We start from the raw sequence: 19,330 nt of genomic DNA, 5'->3' as shown, positions 1-19,330 counted from the left end.
GGGGGCTGAAACCTAAAATAACCCTCTGGCTCTATACAGCTGTGGTGAGGCCGATTGTATCTTACGCCTCAACAGTTTGGTGCAGGAAAACGATGCAGAAAACCACTCAAAGTAAGCTTAGCAGTCTTCAAAGATCTGCCTGCTTGCTTATAACCGGAGCCATGAACACCTCACCTGGAGCAGCTCTTGATGCACTACTTAACCTCCCGCCCCTGTTTCTCTATTTGGAAAAGGAGGCAAGAGAGGGCATGTACAGAGTAATCTGCCAGAAAGAGGTGAACTGGCTTTCTCAAGTTATGAGGAACCTACAAAACTCAGTACTTGATATCCCAGTTTTGGGGATGCCATCAGACAATATGACCCCAAACTACTACTTCCAAAGGAACTACACCGTTGAGATACCCGATCGGGACAGGTGGCTAAAAAATGAAATAACTTGGAAAGCGGGAAGCCTAAAGTGCTACACCGATGGTTCCAAGTCAGGAAAAGACGTAGGCTGTGGAACCTATGGAGAGAAGCCCAGGGTGAAAATTCACCGGAACCTGGGAACGTATACCTCCATCTTCCAGGCAGAGGTGTACGCCATCATTGATTGTGCGGAAGCCTTGCAGCAAAACAACTACGTTAACAGAACTATTTATATTCACTCTGACAGCCAAGCGGCTCTTTCAGCCTTGTCCGCGGAGGTTATTACCTCTAGACTTGTTGAAAACTGCTGGCAATGTCTGAATAACTTGGGCAACCGTAATCAGGTTATCCTTCGCTGGGTTCCAGGGCATGCAGGAATAGTCGGCAACGAAAAGGCGGACCAACTTGCGAAACTAGGCGCGAGGTTACCACAGACAGGACCTGAACCCTTCTGTAGTATACCTAAAAGCCTAGCCAAACTCACCCTGTTAACTTACTGTTACTACGACACCCTTATTCGCTGGAGAAAACTTCCAGGAATGAATCACTCAAAAGCGCTAGTAAAATCCTTCAATAAGAAGGCTGCTTCAGACCTACTAGCGCTTAGTAGGAAAAACCTATGTATCTTAGTGCGGGCACTTACCGGACACTGTGGACTCAATAGACACATGTTCAATCTTAAACTCCGGGACACAGATCTGTGCAGACTCTGCCTAGACGCAGAGGAAACACCTATGCACATCTTATGCAATTGCCCAGCTCTAATACATAAACGCAACCTCCACTTAGGGCATTACACAATGGATCCAGAGGAGGTGAAACACATCCCAGCCAAGAAACTGCTGCTGTACCTGGCAGCAACCAGTATTGGAGGGGATATCTAGTCAGTGGCGATCACAATAGATCGGCAACGGTCAACGTGATACAGGACCTCAAGAGACCTGCAGAGCCGCGACATCAAGAAGAAGAAGAAGAAGAAGAAGGAAAAAATACAACATAAAGACTGTGTTTACTCCTTTACAAAAGATCGCCCACATGATGCGTTCTCCAAAGGATCGTTTGCCATACCAGTGTCCGGGTGTGTATAAAATCGACTGCAGCTGTGGTAGCTCTTATATTGGACAAACGAAGAGGCCCATAGCAACCCGTGTAACAGAACATATACGAGCGATAAAAAACAACGACCCGCAAAAGTCTGCGATAGCTGATCACATTCTACAACCGGGAACTAAACATTGGATTGAGATCCATAATCCACACATTATTTCCACGGACCGCCACTATATACCCCGAGTAGTTCGAGAAGCCATTGAAATTCGAAAATACAAAAATTTCAATCGGGAAGATGGCTTCAAACTAGCCAGCGAGTGGAACCCGGTGGTAGAATTGTGCAAACCAAGAGGGCGCCGCGACACGCATAATAACAAAAGCGATGTCGTGAGTGTGGTTTGCCTAAACAGCCAAAAACGCGAGGTCGTTGAAAAAAGAAAAAGAACAAGAAAGAGGGTAGATCGATTTTGCCCCTAACAGCTGACTTCACTTCTCATCTCGCAACTTCAGTCCCGTCGTGACCACGATCCATGCAACTGGGTCGAAATATCGACAATAAAAATCTCGTCGTTTTATCGTGGTATGTACCCGTTTAAATAACATTCACAATCACACAATTGTCAGACGTGGGTGACGTTGTCGCATGGGTTCGTCGGCTTTTCGCGGATGATAGCAAAATAAACAAATCATTATATAACTCTGGTCAAGGCTGGTTATTCATCAGCTTCCTCCTGAAGTTCTACTTGAACAAGATGCCTCACCTTCTCCCGCTTCTGGTCCTTGGTGAGCGCGCGCGCCTGGTTGGCGTCCTGGTGGGTCTTCTGGCGGCGCGCGATCTGCTCGCGCACTTTGGCCTCGATGGCCGTGGGGTCTTGCACCGCCTCCGTGCCCAGAGCGCGCATCAGGTTCGATATCCTGGGGACAGACACACAGACTGACACATCCGTCATGCCAACACAACAACTGAACGAACACATGTCATCATTCGTCACTATCAACCCACATTCAGCTCACTGCTGAGTTCTTCGCTTCGCTTTCGCTTCGCACGTCTTCGCTTGCCTCCTCCAGGATACCACAAGATTCTTGTGGTAACCTGGAGGAGGCAAGCGAAGACGTGACAGGCCAAAGGGTACTTGAAAGCGGTCCATAAAAGCACAGATAAAGGCTGATAATCTTTCCTGAATTACAATAAGGAACAGGTACAGCCCGGGGTAGATCCGGTTGGATGAAATTAGTTTCAGCCTTATGCTGCACTAGGTGTGATGTGAAAAAATTAAAAAAAAGAAGATATGTAATCTTCATCTTCTTCTTTTAGTTTATGACACCTAGTTCAGTGACCTTCTATATCTCCAAGTGGAAGTCCCATTTAAATCGGCTCAGCAGAGATTAACCTTCTCTTGCTCCTCCTTCCACGCCTCGCGTCGGCTCTGGCGGCGCAGCTTCTTCCTCTCCTTCTTGGTGAGTAACAGCTGCATGCAATACTCTCTCTACAAGTTACCTCAGCTTCGGTTCGGGCGGCGCCTCTAGCCCCAGGCGCACCTTCTCCTGCTCCTCCTTCCACGCCTCGCGTCGGCTCTGGCGGCGCAGCTTCTTCCTCTCCTTCTTGGTGAGGAACACCGGCATGTACGTCGGCTTCAACGGCTCCGCTGGAAAAAAACACGCCATTCTTTACTTTGCTTTTGAAAGGTCTTACAGTGGAATTCAGAAACGTGGGGTATTACTCACCTGCTGAGTGTCGAAACTCTATGTGTTTGAGAATTCGACACTCAGCTGGTGAATGGTCCCCTGGGGATGCCCTTGTAGAGTCACGATGGGCAAACCACAGATTAATTGGAAGCCACATTACCACGTAACAGTCCAGTAGCTAAAAAAAATAGATCACAGAGTAGAAATGAAATATATTGCAGTCTCTTAATCTCTAATAATAACTCTCTCTCTCTCTCTCTATAACTCTTCTTGCAGTCAAGTAAAAAATTCGTAACCAGAATGCAAGTCACTTGAAACAATAAGTCCAGTGCACGTAGAATCGGAATCAAATGATTAAATTTTAAATGATGAAATTGTCATATGAAATAATTTAATAACACATACTTATAATGGAATCAATAGAGGATATTTCCCCGACCTGCTCAGAAACAGCTCTGATTTTGATGATTTTATTTTTGTTGAGCTTGTTTTTTGATATTATATGAAATCAGAAACCTTTTTGAGTGGGGACGGAATGATTAATACTATTTAAACAATATATATGCTATTTATATAACAAATAATTAAAAAACAAAACACTACCGACTTCAAAAAACACAAATTCATGCAGGAAACTAATAAGCAAAAGAAAACATCATAATATTGTCTATCTACTGATTACTTTGAAGCCGGTGCCAATGGTACAATTAATGGGTAGACAATCAATCGTACCGTCTTTTTCTACCTTTAGGATTGGAATTGTTTTCCCAAATTTATATGGGATCTACTTCAAAATATACCCATTACAATCAATAAAGAATTATCGAAATCGGACCACTTCGTAACAAGTTACGCATTGCTTTACAATACAATTAATGGGAAAACAATCAGTCATCTTCTATATTCCTACCCTTAGGGTTAAATTTGTTTTTTAAAATTTATATGGGACCATTTTCAAAATATACTTCTTTTATTATAAAGGGTACATTCCAAAGATAGTCTCATATAAATATGAAAAAATAAATCGACCCCTAAAGCATGGAAAACAGTAGATGACTGATTGTCGGCCCATTAATTGGACTATTGGCACCGCCTTCAAAGTGATCAATAGATAATTTTTTTTTTCGCTTACTAGTTTCCTGCATACGTTTGTATTTTTGAAGTCGGTAGTATTTTTGATTATTTATTATATAAATAACATAGATATATTTTAACAATATAAATCATATAAATCATCAAAACATTTCTGATTTTAAATAACATAAAAAACATGACTTTTAAAAAAAATATCATCAAAATCGGAGCTATTTCTGAGGACTTCCTGCATAAGCTTTTTTGTGTTCTTTGACTCTCCTATTAATAAATAATTTGCATGCTAAATTGGCAAGATACATTCACCATCTACATCTACCAACCACCTATATAAATTAGTAGCTGACGCCGCGCGGTTTTACTCCCGTGGTTCCCGTTCCCGTAGGAATACGGGCCTATGTAGCCTTCCTCGATAAATGGGCTATCTAACACTGAAAGAATTTTTCAAATCGGACCAGTAGTTCCTGAGATCAAACAAACAAACAAACTCTTCAGCTTTATAATATTAGTATAGATATCATGCATGTATCTGCAAATAAATAAATTGATTGATTGTTTGATCAGAATTATTGATTTGCAAGAAATTTAACATTTAAATATGTAAATTATACACATACAAATAAGTACATTTAGAACAGCCTTTTTTTTATTCTTTACAAGTTAGCCCTTGACTACAATCTCACCTGATGGTAAGTGATGATGCAGTCTAAGATGGGAGCGGATAACTTGTTAGGAAGAGGATGAAAATCCACACACCTTTTTGGTTTCTACACGGCATCGTACCGGAACGCTAAATCGCTTGGCGGTACGTCTTTGCCGGTAGGGTGGTAACTAGCCACGGCCGAAGCCTCCCACCAGCCAGACCTGGACAAATTAAGAAAATCTCAATCTGCCCAGCCGGGGATCGAACCCAGGACCTCCGTCTTGTAAATCCACCGCGCATACCACTGCGCCACGGAGGCCGTCAAAACGCGATCAAACTCTCGGCAGACGAGAGTCTTCAGTCTGCGGTGCCACTAATACGCAATACAGGAAAATCACACAAATTATTCATTTTTATTTAAGAGCGCGCAGCGCGTCCGTACGATATGGATAAAATTCGAAGCGCAAGCGAGACGCCGAATTATGAATTTCACGTGAGTGAAAAGCACGGAGCGATTGACGCGCGACGCAAATATTATGACGTGAGCGCCAAAACCATTAAACGCAAGTAAATTAAACAACATAACGAAAAACAAAATGACCATGCTCAAGACATATACCTAATTTTCTATACAAAACAAAAATTTCAGAAAATAAGTTTGCTTTTCCTGAGATTGAAAGCAAAATGTGAGCAAAACATGTATTTTTCAAAAAAATAAACTATCGAGAAAAGTTTTACAAATTGTGTATTTTGTATAGTCATAACGAAGCTAACACTTTGAAATATCATTTACCCAAATATCAGGCTCCTAACTTTTCCAGAATCTGAGATCCAGAACCACCAAATTACATAGTGCACACTCTTAATCACACGTTCGATGATATATATAACGATGCAGCGCGCGAACTTTTATTAATTCACTCACAGTCAGTCAGTAAGTACGAATTACGTGCTCTTCAAAAATATAGTAAATATATCTTCAATAAATCTAAACTTCGTTTCGTATTATAATGTTGTTAAAACTTGTGACAGTGATCATTGCTGTGAGTGCAGTCGGCAGTCAAATTCCAAACCACGAGAATGGAAAGTCTTCAAAAATGGACAAACATATTTGTAATTCGTACAAACTTCCATGTATAGAGGACCATCACAGCGGTAAATATGCAAATATATTTGACGAAACCGCAGAGGTAGACGAATTAAGGAGTGATATTCAAGCGCATCTTTCTGTTCTTGATCAAAAAATACCGAAGTTACTTACAAATGGTAACAAACTAGATGGCAACAGAATCAGAAGAATGGCGAATAAAGACATATTTGACAGTGATGACATACCGTTAGAGATTGATAAACCCATTGAGGACAGTCAAGTCATGACGAGCAATAAAAACACATTTAACGCCAGTGATACTAAACAGTTTAATGCCAGTGACAGTAAATTATTTAATGCCAGTGATAGTAAACCGTTTAATGCCAGTAACAGTAAATTGTTTAATGACAGTGATACTAAACAGTTTAATGCCAGTGACAGTAAATTATTTAATGCCAGTGATAGTAAACCGTTTAATGCCAGTAACAGTAAATTGTTTAATGACAGTGATACTAAACAGTTTAATGCCAGTGACAGTAAATTATTTAATGCCAGTGATAGTAAACCGTTTAATGCCAGTAACAGTAAATTGTTTAATGACAGTGATACTAAACAGTTTAATGCCAGTGACAGTAAATTATTTAATGCCAGTGATAGTAAACCGTTTAATGCCAGTAACAGTAAATTGTTTAATGCCAGTGATAGTAAACCGTTTAATGCCAGTGTTGCCCTTAAATCGAGACCACCTCTTATTCGGCGCAGGCAGTGCACTGGATCAATTATCGAACCACATAATAAAACCAGGTGTGCAGAGGGTTACAAATGGAATAGAACAGCCAAGTTGTGCCAAATGCCAGCCAATACAATCCAAAATAAAATATAAAAAAATCTTTAAAAAAATATCGTATGTCCCACACTCTAATCGCTTTGAGGGCGGCGCCAAGCCAGTGACGTATTAATTATAGGTCAAGGTACATCAAAAATGATTAAGAAATGACGAAGTTATGAGGTAACAAATATAAAAAAAAGAGAACCTCCATCTTTTTTTTGAAGTCGTTAAAAAAAAACGCAATTATTATAATAATAAATATTTAAGTTTCCATTTATATTTTTTACATTATTATTTAATAACTTTTCAGTTGTGTGCATTTAAAAAATTAAATATCACGTGTCTCAAACGGTGAAGGAAAACATCGTGAGGAAACCTGCATACCAGAGAATTTTCTCAATTCTCTGCGTGTGTGAAGTCTGCCAATCCGCATTGGGCCAGCGTGGTGGAGTAAGGCTCCCCTCTCATTCTGAGAGGAGACTCGTGCTCAATAGTGAGCCGAATACGGTTTGATAATAATGATTATTTATTTGTACACCACTACATAAAACAAAAAATAACAAACAATACAAGGATAAAGCAGTATACAGTATACAAAAGGCGGCCTTATCGCTTTTTCTTACTCCAATAAACGCGATAAGGCCGTCTTTTAAATTTGACTTCTTCCCATGTTTTTGTTTCGCTTGTTTTATAATTATTGTGATGTAAAAATAAAGAGTAATTAATAAAAAAAACTATATAGCTATAAAGTTGTCAATATCTAGCCAATAACTTCCCCCTTCCACAAAGTGTTGGAATAACTTTCCCCTCCTATTCGTCTGGATATTACTAGATTCCCTTTTAAAAATCAATTTCGTACAAATTTATTAATTTTACAAAAATCTGAATATGAAACTTGTAATAAAATAATTTATTAAAAATAATTTTTAATTTTTCTAAGTATAATTAATATTAATAAGCATCGATCGTGGATCGCTAGATGGGCCTCATCGCGGAATTGTCATTGGTTTCGTACATACTACGTCATCACTCGTAACACATTTCTCTTTATTCATGTTGTGGCTTGTGTTTTTACACTTCCAAAATGAACACGAAGGCATAATTAATTGATTAAAATAAAAAAAAACCAGTAAATATTATTTAAGTCCACGTCCACTCACAGCATGCGCTTGTTACGTACTAAGATAAGATGTGCGTGCACGTCTTTGGGTAATGACATAAAATTGTGCGTCCTTTAGTATGGAGGGGCCCATCTAACGATTTATATCGATGGTTATAAGTATCAAGACATGTATTAGTTTTAAGTTTTCAATGTGTTGTGTTAACAAATAAAGTGTTTTCTATATAAAGTCAATGATATTAAATACTGTTAGATGTGTTACTAGCTCGTGAAAAATGAGGCGCCCAAAAGAGGAAAGGAGTTGGTCCAAAATTGTATGGATCAGTCATTGTACCCTGGCGGAAATAAAAGAAAATGTAAAAACTATATATACATAAATATATAATGGAATTAAAGAGAAAGAGAATGGATGTTTTACATGGCAATTTGTCTCTGCAATATGTATCTTGTTCATACACTTCTGCCAATTAGCGCCTTCTAGTATTCAATAGGATAGTTGACTCATATAAAATTTAATATAAAAAATATTAATTTTCTATAGTATATATGGAATAAGGGTCCGAAATATATCGATATTAATTAATAAAAGTTAATGATTTCTTCATCATCATCTCCTTACCCTTATCCCACTTAAGTGGGGTCGGAAAAATATGTCAATCTTTTCCATTCGTTTCTATTACTCGTCAACTCATCATCCACTCCTTTTACACACATGTCCTCTTTCACACAATCCAACCATCTCTTCTTTGGCCTTCCTCTCCTCTTATGACCTTCCACCTGCACATTCAAGATTTTTCTAGTAATATGACTTTCCTCCCTACGCATTACATGTCCATACCAAGCTAACCTTCTACTCCTCAATTTTTCTGTCACTGGCGCCACCTTCAGACTTCCTCTTATATACTCATTCCTTATTTTATTTATTCTTGTCACACCACACATCCATCTCAACATACGCATTTCGTTCACATGCATTCTTTTACTATCCGTCCCTTTCACCGCCCAACATTCTGATCCATACAGCACGACAGGTCTTACAATCGTTTTAAAAGTTAATGATTTCTTATGAAACTTTATTTAAAAATCATGTATTTTTGCAAATTTTCCAAACGTTAAAATGCTGTCCATTTTGTGACGTCACAATGTTACTTGATCTATTTTAGGAATAGATTAATTAATTAACTATTCTAAATTTGTTTTTATTTTAATTATTTTTAAATTGTAATTTGTAAATTAAACATGTTTATATTTCTTAAAGTCAAGAAAAATTGTAAACCTTATGTGATTAATAAACGATACTATTATTATTATATTTTATACGCAAACTATGGTAGAATGTGTTTTTTTTATTCATTACGAGTTAGCCCTACACTGCAATCTCACCTGATGGTAAGTGATGATGCAAACTAAGATGGAAGAGGGCCAACTTGTTAGGAGGGACGAAAATCCACACCCCTTACAGTTTTTACACGGCATCGTACTCAGTGGCGGACTTAGCCAGCTAAGAACAAGAAATAAAAATTTAAAAAAAAATGTTTGCTCTCAGAAATGTCTATAAATTTATTTTTTAATGGGGATGATGACTAGGTTTGAATATATTGATTTTTATGATACATTCGGGTAAATAAAGTCAATGTTAACTAATTTATACATAAAAAGCAAAGATTGTCTGGATATTTGCAAAATAAATGAGATTATAAAATTTCAAAATCTATTAAAAATCTTTTAACGTAATTAGATGAAAATTCATACAGTTTTAGCATAAACATAAACGCACAAATAACAAAGATATTAGTGATTTTGTTTGAACGCACAAATCTAACGACCATTACATTACCTACGACGTCATTAGTTCGTACCATTTTTAACCGACTTCCAAAAAGGAGGAGGTTCTACGTTCGGCTGTATGTACGTTTTTTTTTTTTTTTTTTTTTATGTATGTCCAGCGATAATTCCGTCATTTATAGGCCGATTTTGAAAATTCTTTTTTTGTTTTGAAGGGTTTAATTCCAGGGTGGTCCCATTTTTTTCATGTCAGGATCTGATGATGGCATCCTAGAGAAATCGAGAAGAACTTTCGAAAATTGTAGAGACGGCTAGTGCGTTTGTTAGTGTTTTCATAAGGTATTTTAAAACACTACAATTTTATGAAGGTCTGGAGTTGGTCTGATGATGAAGACGAAGGAGAGTGAAGAGAACTCCTCGACGGTTCACAGTAGCTACCTTGTGTTTGGACTTGATAAATTAGTATTGATGAGAACTTTCCACCTAGATGGGTTGTCACTGTATTAAGGGTCTAGTGATGAAGACGAAGGATATAAAAGTATATATACGAGTGGATATAAAAGGGGAGTGAAATTTTGTAAATGAGTTAAGGTAGTATTCTCAAAGTTGGGGTTGTAGGATTTAGGTACTTATCATCAAAAAATAACGTTTCAGCTAATTGCTCATAAATTTTTGTTCACACTCCGTAGGTATGCTAACACTAAAAATGAAAAAATAAAAATTTTAATAAAAAAAATTCAACCGACTTCCAACTCAAAAATAACCTACCTACCTTCTGATCAGTTAGAAGGCGGTGCCAATCCAGTGTTTTAATTAATGCCGTTTCTGAAAGAACTACAGAAATTACGTAATTTAAACGGCTTGAATTGAAACATCACTGGCTTGGCACCGCCTTCAAACTGATCAGAAGGTAGCACATAGGTAAGATGTTATTTTTTGCTTTTTAGTTTAGGTTATTTTTGAGTTGGAAGTCGGTTGAATTTTTTTTATTAAAATTTTTATGTATGGGGCGTTTTTCAGGCATCCGCGGCAGCGCCGCAAATCTGACCCTGTAAATCCCTGTAGCTCCGAAAGTAATGATCGCAGATACCCTGTTACTTTTACAAAATTGCTTTTCTATTATACTCTTAATTTATATACAACTAGCGGACGCCCGCGTCTTCGTCCGCGTAAATTTCGATGTCAACTTTACTACTACCCCTACCCTACTCCTACCCTACTAATACCCCAACCCTACCCTACCCGATCCCTACATCTACCCTACCCCTACCCTACCCTACCCCTACCCTACCTACACCCTACCCCCATCCTACCCCTACCCCCAACCTACCCCTACCCTCCCCGTACCCCTATCTCACGCCTATCCTACCCCTACCCTACCACTTCCCTATCCTACCCGTACCTCTACCCTACCACTACCCTAAACCCGGCCCTAAGCCTACCCTACCCCTACGCTTCCCTACCCGTACCCTACCCTACCCTGTAACTTCTCTATCTTACTCCTACCCTTAGTTAAATCGGTCCAGTCCTTCGAGAGTGGTGGTATGACCAAGAGAAATAGAGACTTCTATGCTAATAATATAAAGAGGTAAAGTTCGTGTGGTTGTAGTAGGTAATCTCTGGATCTACTGGACCGATTTGGAAAATTGTTTTACCAATAGAAAGCTACGTTATTTGCGAGTGTCATAGGCTATGTTTGATCCCCATATTCACACGGGAACGGGAAATACGTAAATGAAAGCGCCGGGCGTCATATAACGGAATTTCTGCGTCTTTTAGAAATTTTGTTTTATCTCCGAAACTATTTAAGTAATTAACATACTGTAAAGGGCAAATCTTATCTCCATAATATCCTTGTGATTATTAATCATAAGGATATCGGGGAGTGCTATAGGCTATATTTTATATTGGTATCATATATATTAGCCGAGTTATCACAGTTTTTGTCATACAGGTCGGACTGAAAATCCTCTTAAACAGACTTATTCGCATGCGCTGCCTTAACTATTGTGTAAAATTGAAATTAAAGTATGGAGACTTTATGTATCTTTAAAAGTTCTACAAAATAGTCCGCGACACCATATATCTATCTTCTATATATTAGCAGATATAGTACCTTTTGTGTTTTAAAAATTATTAATTTTATATACTTAGGTTTACGTCATTATTTATACAACTAAACTTTAATCCTTATTAAAATAAATTATTTAATAATCACAAGGATATTATGGAGACAAGATTTGCCCTTTACAGTATGTTAATTACTTAAATAGTTTCAGAGATAATACAAAATTTCTAAAAGACGCAGAAATTCCGCTATATGACGCCCGGCGCTTTCATTTACGTAGTTCCCGTTCCCGTGTGAATATGGGGATCAAACATAGCCTATGAAACTCGCAAATAACGTAGCTTTCTATTGGTAAAACAATTTTCCAAATCGGTCCAGTAGATCCAGAGATTACCTTCTACAACCACACGAACTTTACCTCTTTATATTATTAGCATAGAAGTCTCTATTTCTCTTGGTCATACCACCACTCTCGAAGGACTGGACCGATTTAACTAAGGGTAGGAGTAAGATAGAGAAGTTACAGGGTAGGATAGGGTACGGGTAGGGAAGCGTAGGGGTAGTGTAGGGGTAGGGTAGGTTTAGGCCGGGTTTGGGGTAGTGGTAGGGTAGGGGTAGAGGTAGGGTAGTGGTAGGGTAGAGGTACGAGTAGGATAGGGAAGTGGTAGGGTAGGGGTAGGATAGGCGTGAGATAAGGGTACGGAGAGGGTAGGGGTAGGATGGGGGTAGGCTGTAGGTAAGGTAGGGGTAGGGTAGGGGTAGGGGTAGGATGGGGGTAGGGGTAGGGTAGGGTAGGGGTAGGGTAGATGTAGGGGTTGGGTAGGGTTGGGGTAGTGGTAGGGTAGGGGTAGGGTAGGGTAGGGGTAGTAGTAAAGTTGACATCGAAAATTACGCGGACGAAGTCGCGGGCGTCTGCTAGTTTATTATATAAAAAGCAAAGATTGTTTGGATATTTGCAAAATAAATGAGATTATAAAATTTCAAAATCTATTAAAAATCTATTATCGTAATTAGATGAAAATTCATACAGTTTTAGCTTCCTTACACTAAATGTGACATTTTTTATAACTATAAGCATAAACGCACAAATAACAAAGGTATTAGTAATTTTGTTTGAACGCGCATACAAATCTAACGATCATTACATTACCTACGACATCATTAGTTCGTATCATTTTGTATGGGGCGTTGTTCAGGGATGTTGTCCGCGGCAGCGCCGCAAATCTGACCTTTAAATCCCTGTAGCTCCGAAAGTAATGATCGCAGATACCCTGTTACTTTTACAAAATTGCTTTACTATTAGTATACTTTTAATTTATATACAATTTAAAAACTGTCGTCATCCCTATTCATTGCACCGATGCCAGGTCGATCGGCGCTATATACAAGTGTTGAAATTTTTGTACGATCCTTTACTTGTGGTCTCGAAGATTTGTTCAAGGTTTTGATCAGGAAATGTCAGAGTGTCAACATATACGCCGAATACATTAACACTTAGATTTTGCAGACCACATATTGGCATAATCGCTGCATTTCTTGAGGAAATGCTAACCGACGTTAGTCATTGTAAATATTTGACAATTCTAATATTAGTAAATAAAAATTATTATAATGTATTGCACGCCTATGAGACAGATTGTGTCGTCGTCATCAACCCATATTCAGCTCATTGCTGAGCTCGAGTCTCCTCTCAGAAAGAGAGGGGTAAGGCCAATAGTCCACCACGCTGGCCAATGCGGATTGGCAGACTTCACACACGCAGAGAATTAAGAAAATTCTCTGGTATGCAGGTTTCCTCACGATGTTTTTTCTTGATATTTTAATTTCTTAAAATGCAAAAAACTGAAAAGTTGGAGGTGCATGCCCCGGACCAGATTCGAACTCCAACCAAATCGGAGGCAGAGGTCATATCCACTGGGCTATCATTTATCTCCACATAGGTAATATTTATCCCCACATTTCTACGGGAATGTGAACTGGAGAATTCGAGCCTCCGGCCGCGCGTCTAAATATGACCGGTGGTTTGTGGTAAGACTTCTGGCTATGACTTCGGCTGGGCATTTTACCCAAGTACACATAAAACGCGCGGCCGCGTGCTTTATTGTACACCGGCCTTCGGCCGCGGGTTTGTGATCGGGCTTCCAACCGTGGCTTTGGCTGGGCATTTTATCCAATACAAGCTGATGCCGCGCGGTTTCACCCGCGTGGTTTCTGTTCCCGTAGGAGTACGGGGATAATATATAGCCTATAGCCTTCCTCGATAAATGGGCTATGTAACAGTGAAAGAATTTTTCATATCGGACCAGTAGTTCCTGAGATTAGCGCGTTCAATCAAACAAACAAACAAACTCTTCCCCTTTATAATATTAGTATAGATAATATACCCCTGTCGAGGGATAAATCCATACTAATATGAAATGTGAAACTGTGTGTTTGTCCGTCTTTCACGGCAATAGACGTGATTTTTTAAGTGGAGATAGTTTAAGTTTTGTATTTCCTTATAAACTGCTTAAGGAAATACAAAACTCGATTGAAAATATTCTATTTCGACTCACTGTACCTATACCTACCTACCTTATACTTTAATGGACGTGTCCCTTACCTAGGTAATCATTATCAACCCATATTCTGAGTCTCCTCTCAGAATGAGAGGGGTTAGGCCAATAGTCCACCACGCTGGCCCAATGCGGATTGGCAGACTTCACACACGCAGAGAATCAAGAAAACTCTCTGGTATGCAGGTTTCCTCACGATGTTTTTCCTTGATATTTTAATTTCTTAAAATGCAAACAACTGAAAAGTTGGAGGTACATGCCCCGGACCAGATTCGAACTCCACCCAAATCGGAGGCAGAGGTCATATCCACTGGGCTATCACTTATCTCCACATAGGTAATATTTATCCCCACATTTCTACGGGAATGTGATCTACGCGAGTAAAACCGCGGGTTCGCTAGTCTATACGAATATTATAAAGCTGAAGAGTGTGTTTGATTGAACGCGCTAATCTCAGGAACTACTGGTCTGATTTGAAAAATTCTTTCAGTGTTAGATAGCCCATTTATTGAGGAAGACTATAGGCTTATAGGGTTAGACAGATATTAATCAATAATTAATTCAATTAATTCAGTGTCAGATAGCCCATTTATTGAGGAAGACTATAGGCTTATAGGGTTAGACAGATATTAATCAATAATTAATTCAATTAATTCAGTGTCAGATAGCCCATTTATTGAGGAAGACTATAGGCTTATAGGGTTAGACAGATATTAATCAATAATTAATTCAATTAATTCAGTGTCAGATAGCCCATTTATTGAGGAAGACTATAGGCTTATAGGGTTAGACAGATATTAATCAATAATTAATTCAATTAATTCAGTGTCAGATAGCCCATTTATTGAGGAAGACTATAGGCTTATAGGGTTAGACAGATATTAATTACAGAAGACATACAGTTCGTTCGACCACGTAACAATCATGACCATTTTTGTACCTTTCTCGATTTCTATCTGAATTATTATTTTTTTAGACTCATAAATTTTAATTAAACTAGTATTGGTCTTAAACCCGAGGAGGTCAGGTCAGTTAACAAGCAATTTATAGAAAACCCGTTTGATATTCGTCGATATAAATATACCACCCACGTCTTATTCGGCATTTGTCATTGCAACTTTCAATACTTTCAACCGAGTTTTGTTTTTCCTTATGCAGTAATATTTGGTCGCACTAGTTAGTTCATTACATGTCAAAATGTTGACATCGCTGGTGACAGTTATCCTTGCTGCGAGAGCAATGAGCAGTCAGATTCCGAACGAGAGACATAGCAACAATGACCACCAATCTATTAGTAATGGTGATATATTCAATGAACATAAAGAAAACACAATGGAAATAGAACAACACATCGAAAAAAATATGAGTTCCCATAAAAATACTTCGCAGGTGACAAATGGTGAAGGTGAAAGCAAATTTCATGTCAGTTATGGTTCACCGTTGAATGGCAGTGATGGTTCACAGTTGAATGGCAGTGATGGTTCACAGTTGAATGGCAGTGATGGTTCACCGTTGAATGGCAGTGATGGTTCACCGTTGAATGGCAGTGATGGTTCACCGTTGAATGGCAGTGATGGTTCACCGTTGAATGGCAGTGATGGTTCACCATTGAATGGCAGTGATGGTTCACCGTTGAATGGCAGTGATGGTTCACCGTTGAATGGCAGTGATGGTTCACTGTTGAATGGCAGTGATGGTTCACCGTTGAATGGCAGTGATGGTTCACCGTTGAATGGCAGTGATGGTTCACCGTTGAATGGCAGTGATGGTTCACCGTTGAATGGCAGTGATGGTTCACCGTTGAATGGCAGTGATGGTTCACCGTTGAATGGCAGTGATGGTTCACCGTTGAATGGCAGTGATGGTTCACTGTTGAATGGCAGTGATGGTTCACCGTTGAATGGCAGTGATGGTTCACCGTTGAATAACAGTGATGGTTCACCGTTGAATGGCAGTGATGGTTCACCGTTGAATGGCAGTGATGGTTCACCGTTTAACAGTGGTTTATTACGAGTTAGACCGACGCCGAAACGTCCAAACGTTCTGATAACTATTTTCAGATGTGGATGGAATCAGAAATGGGATAAAAATGTCATGTTGTGTCGAAATGTGGCCAAAAAGACCTTTAATAAGACCTCTGAGTTTATTTAACTTTCTCCATCAGTATGTATGTAGCTTGGCAACTTTGTTCGTAACACTCCTGATGTTGCGCGCGGGTCGGGGGGCGTGTAGCGATGAATGAAAAATATTAGACAGCACGATATCTACCCCGCGCAGTGTTTCCGCCCGTCGCCCGCATATCATGGGAGTGTTATAACGAACTTGCCAGAATATAGTTCAAATCATGGAAATTAAGTATGCTTACTTATTTATTAACCGACTTCAAAAAGGAGGAGGTTCTCAATTCGGTCGGTATTTTTTTTTTTTTTTTTTTTTTTATGTATGTACACCGATTACTCAAAGACGCCTGGACTGATTTCAAAAATTCTTTTTTTGTTTGAAACGGTATAGTCCCCATTTGGTCCCATTGCCATCATGACAAGATCTGATGATGGAATCCTGGAGAAATTGAGGGGAACTTTCGAAAATTATATGGGAGTCTAGTGTGTTTGTATACTTTTCCATTTAGTACTTTTAAGCACTACAATTTCATGAAGGTTTAAAATCGATCTGATGATGGAGCCATAAAACAGACGAGGGAACTCCTCGGCGATTTACAGCAGTTACTTTGTGTTTGGGCTTGATTAATTTGTATTAATGAGAACTTTCCACATAGATAGGTTGTGACTGTCATTTAGGGGTTTCGTGATGAAGACCAAGGGCAGTTAAGGGAACTCCTTAACAGTTTACAGTAACTACCTTGTGTTTGGCCTTGATTAATTCGTATTGCTGAGAACTTTCGACCTAGATGAGTTGTCTCTTATTAGGGGTCTGATGATGAAGACCAAGGTCAATTAAGGGAACCCCTTAACGGTTTACGGTAGCTACCTTGTGCTTGGGCTTGATTAATTTGTATTGCTGAGATATTTGTACCAAGCTGGGTTGTGTCTGTCATTAGGGGTCTGATGTATTCGTTAAAGATGAAATTTTACACTAAAAATGGAAAAATAATAAAAATTTTAATAAAAAAAATACAACCGACTTCAAAACCTAAAAACGTACCCACTAAACTAAAAAGTGAAAAATAACATCATAATATGTTCTACCTGCTGATCAGTATGAAGGCGGTGCTTAGCCGGTGTTGTCTTAATTTAAGCCATTTCTGACAGGACCACATGAAACAACACTGTCTGCAAAAAGATATTCTCACATGGCTTGAATTAATACATCACCGGCTTAGCACCGCCTTCATACTGATCAGCAGGTAGAACATATTATGATGTTATTTTTCACTTTTTAGTTTAGTGGGTACGTTTTTAGGTTTTGAAGTCGGTTGTATTTTTTTTATTAAAATTTTTATTATTACTTACTTATTTAACAACATACATATACGAGTGGGACATTGCGATATGTGTTTTAGATATAAATTTATATTTAAATAAATTTTTTTTATTCTTTCCAAGTTAGCCCGTGATGATGTAATCAAAGATGGAAGCGGGCTAACTTGTTAGGAGGAGGATGAAATTCCACACCCCTTTCGGTTTCTACACGACATCGTGCCGGAACGCTAAATCGCTTGGCGGTACGTCTTTGCAGATAGGGTGGTAACTAGCCACGGCAGACGCCTCCCACCAGCCAGACTTGGACCAATTCAGAAAACCTCAATCAACCCAGTTGCGGATCGACCATCATCACCATCAGGTGTTCAGTTCAGGCACAATATCAGGTGTTAGTTGAAGTTCGCTTTAAGAGTGAAACAACTATCGGAACAATAATAGTTGACTCAACATTCCGCATGGCGGTAATCTCGTGAGCGAGGTCCAAGTATTTTGATACTTTTTCCTTTTCAATAACTATTATCAGTACCTATTAGTAGCTGAATTAACAACTGCTCTTTTAGCCGAAAAGAAGGCTGTTAATACCCTGCGACTCCGATCTGGCCACGTTCCAACCAACACCTTTGGTTGGAACGTGTCCAGATCTGTTTAGAGGTCTATCATGCAATATTTATTTATTTTTATTTATTTATTTATTATCATCATAACTTAAAACTAGCCTTACAGGTATCACCTAATTCGCTACCCTAGTACCCTATTATAAATCTAAAACTTAATTCTATTTACCTAAATATATATATTACAATTAAACTTTTGTTATCTCATTTATTTTGCAAATATCCAGTCAATCTTTGTTTTTTATGTATAAATTATTTATTGTTTTTTTTTTTCTCTCTTTTCTTTGTATGATGTGTATTCTGAATAAACTTTTCTTTCTTTCTTTCAAATTAGTTAAAATTGACCTTATTTACCTGAATGTATCATAAAAATCTATAATAATAATAATATATTCATACCTATTACCTAGTCATCATCCCCATTCTGTACAGTCCCTTTAGTGTCGTTATATTATAGAGTTTACACTGTATACCTAACAACCAATGCACAGTAAAACCCATTGTGGTTTATGATATCAATTTGGTTAGGTTATGTTTTACTATGGTGAATGTATATTAATGTATATCTATACTTATAATAAACGTGGTCGAATTCTATACATTTATTCGCAATTTGAGATATTACTTATGCCACTTGAAACAACAAACGTTACCGTAGCATAGAGTACTACTAGCGCCATCTATAATCTATATGTACGAATTCTGTACATTCTGAACATTCTGTACATTGAAGATATTTTGAAAATTTTTGTTTTGGGGCATTATATGTATAATCGATACTGAAACTAAAAATAATTTTATTAGATTTTTTGTCTGTCAGTATTTTTTTGTTATTCGGGCATCACACTGAAACTACTGAATGAATTCAAATGAAACTTAGCACGGTTTAAAACCATAATACGGAGAAGGTTATAGGATACTTTTTATAATAAAATAAAAGGGGGGTGAAA

At 38.4% G+C, this 19,330-nt stretch overlaps 1 protein-coding gene across 1 annotated transcript in view; it reads right to left on the bottom strand.

Annotated features, from left to right (window-relative positions):
* The window catches only part of LOC112055631 (U4/U6 small nuclear ribonucleoprotein Prp3), a 62,444-nt gene that overhangs the window by 19,820 nt on the left and 23,294 nt on the right, over nucleotides 1–19,330 (bottom strand). The window contains exons 10-11 of the mRNA XM_052889462.1: nucleotides 2,957–3,104; nucleotides 2,220–2,373 (exon numbers count right to left, since the gene is read on the bottom strand). Of these exons, the coding sequence (XP_052745422.1) occupies nucleotides 2,220–2,373; nucleotides 2,957–3,104 (302 nt within the window). The remainder of the gene's footprint in view (nucleotides 1–2,219; nucleotides 2,374–2,956; nucleotides 3,105–19,330) is intronic.

This window comes from Bicyclus anynana, chromosome 26 (genome assembly GCF_947172395.1).
Source record: "Bicyclus anynana chromosome 26, ilBicAnyn1.1, whole genome shotgun sequence".
NCBI classification, from domain to species: domain Eukaryota; kingdom Metazoa; phylum Arthropoda; class Insecta; order Lepidoptera; family Nymphalidae; genus Bicyclus; species Bicyclus anynana.
This window is presented reverse-complemented; position numbering and strand designations above follow the sequence as displayed.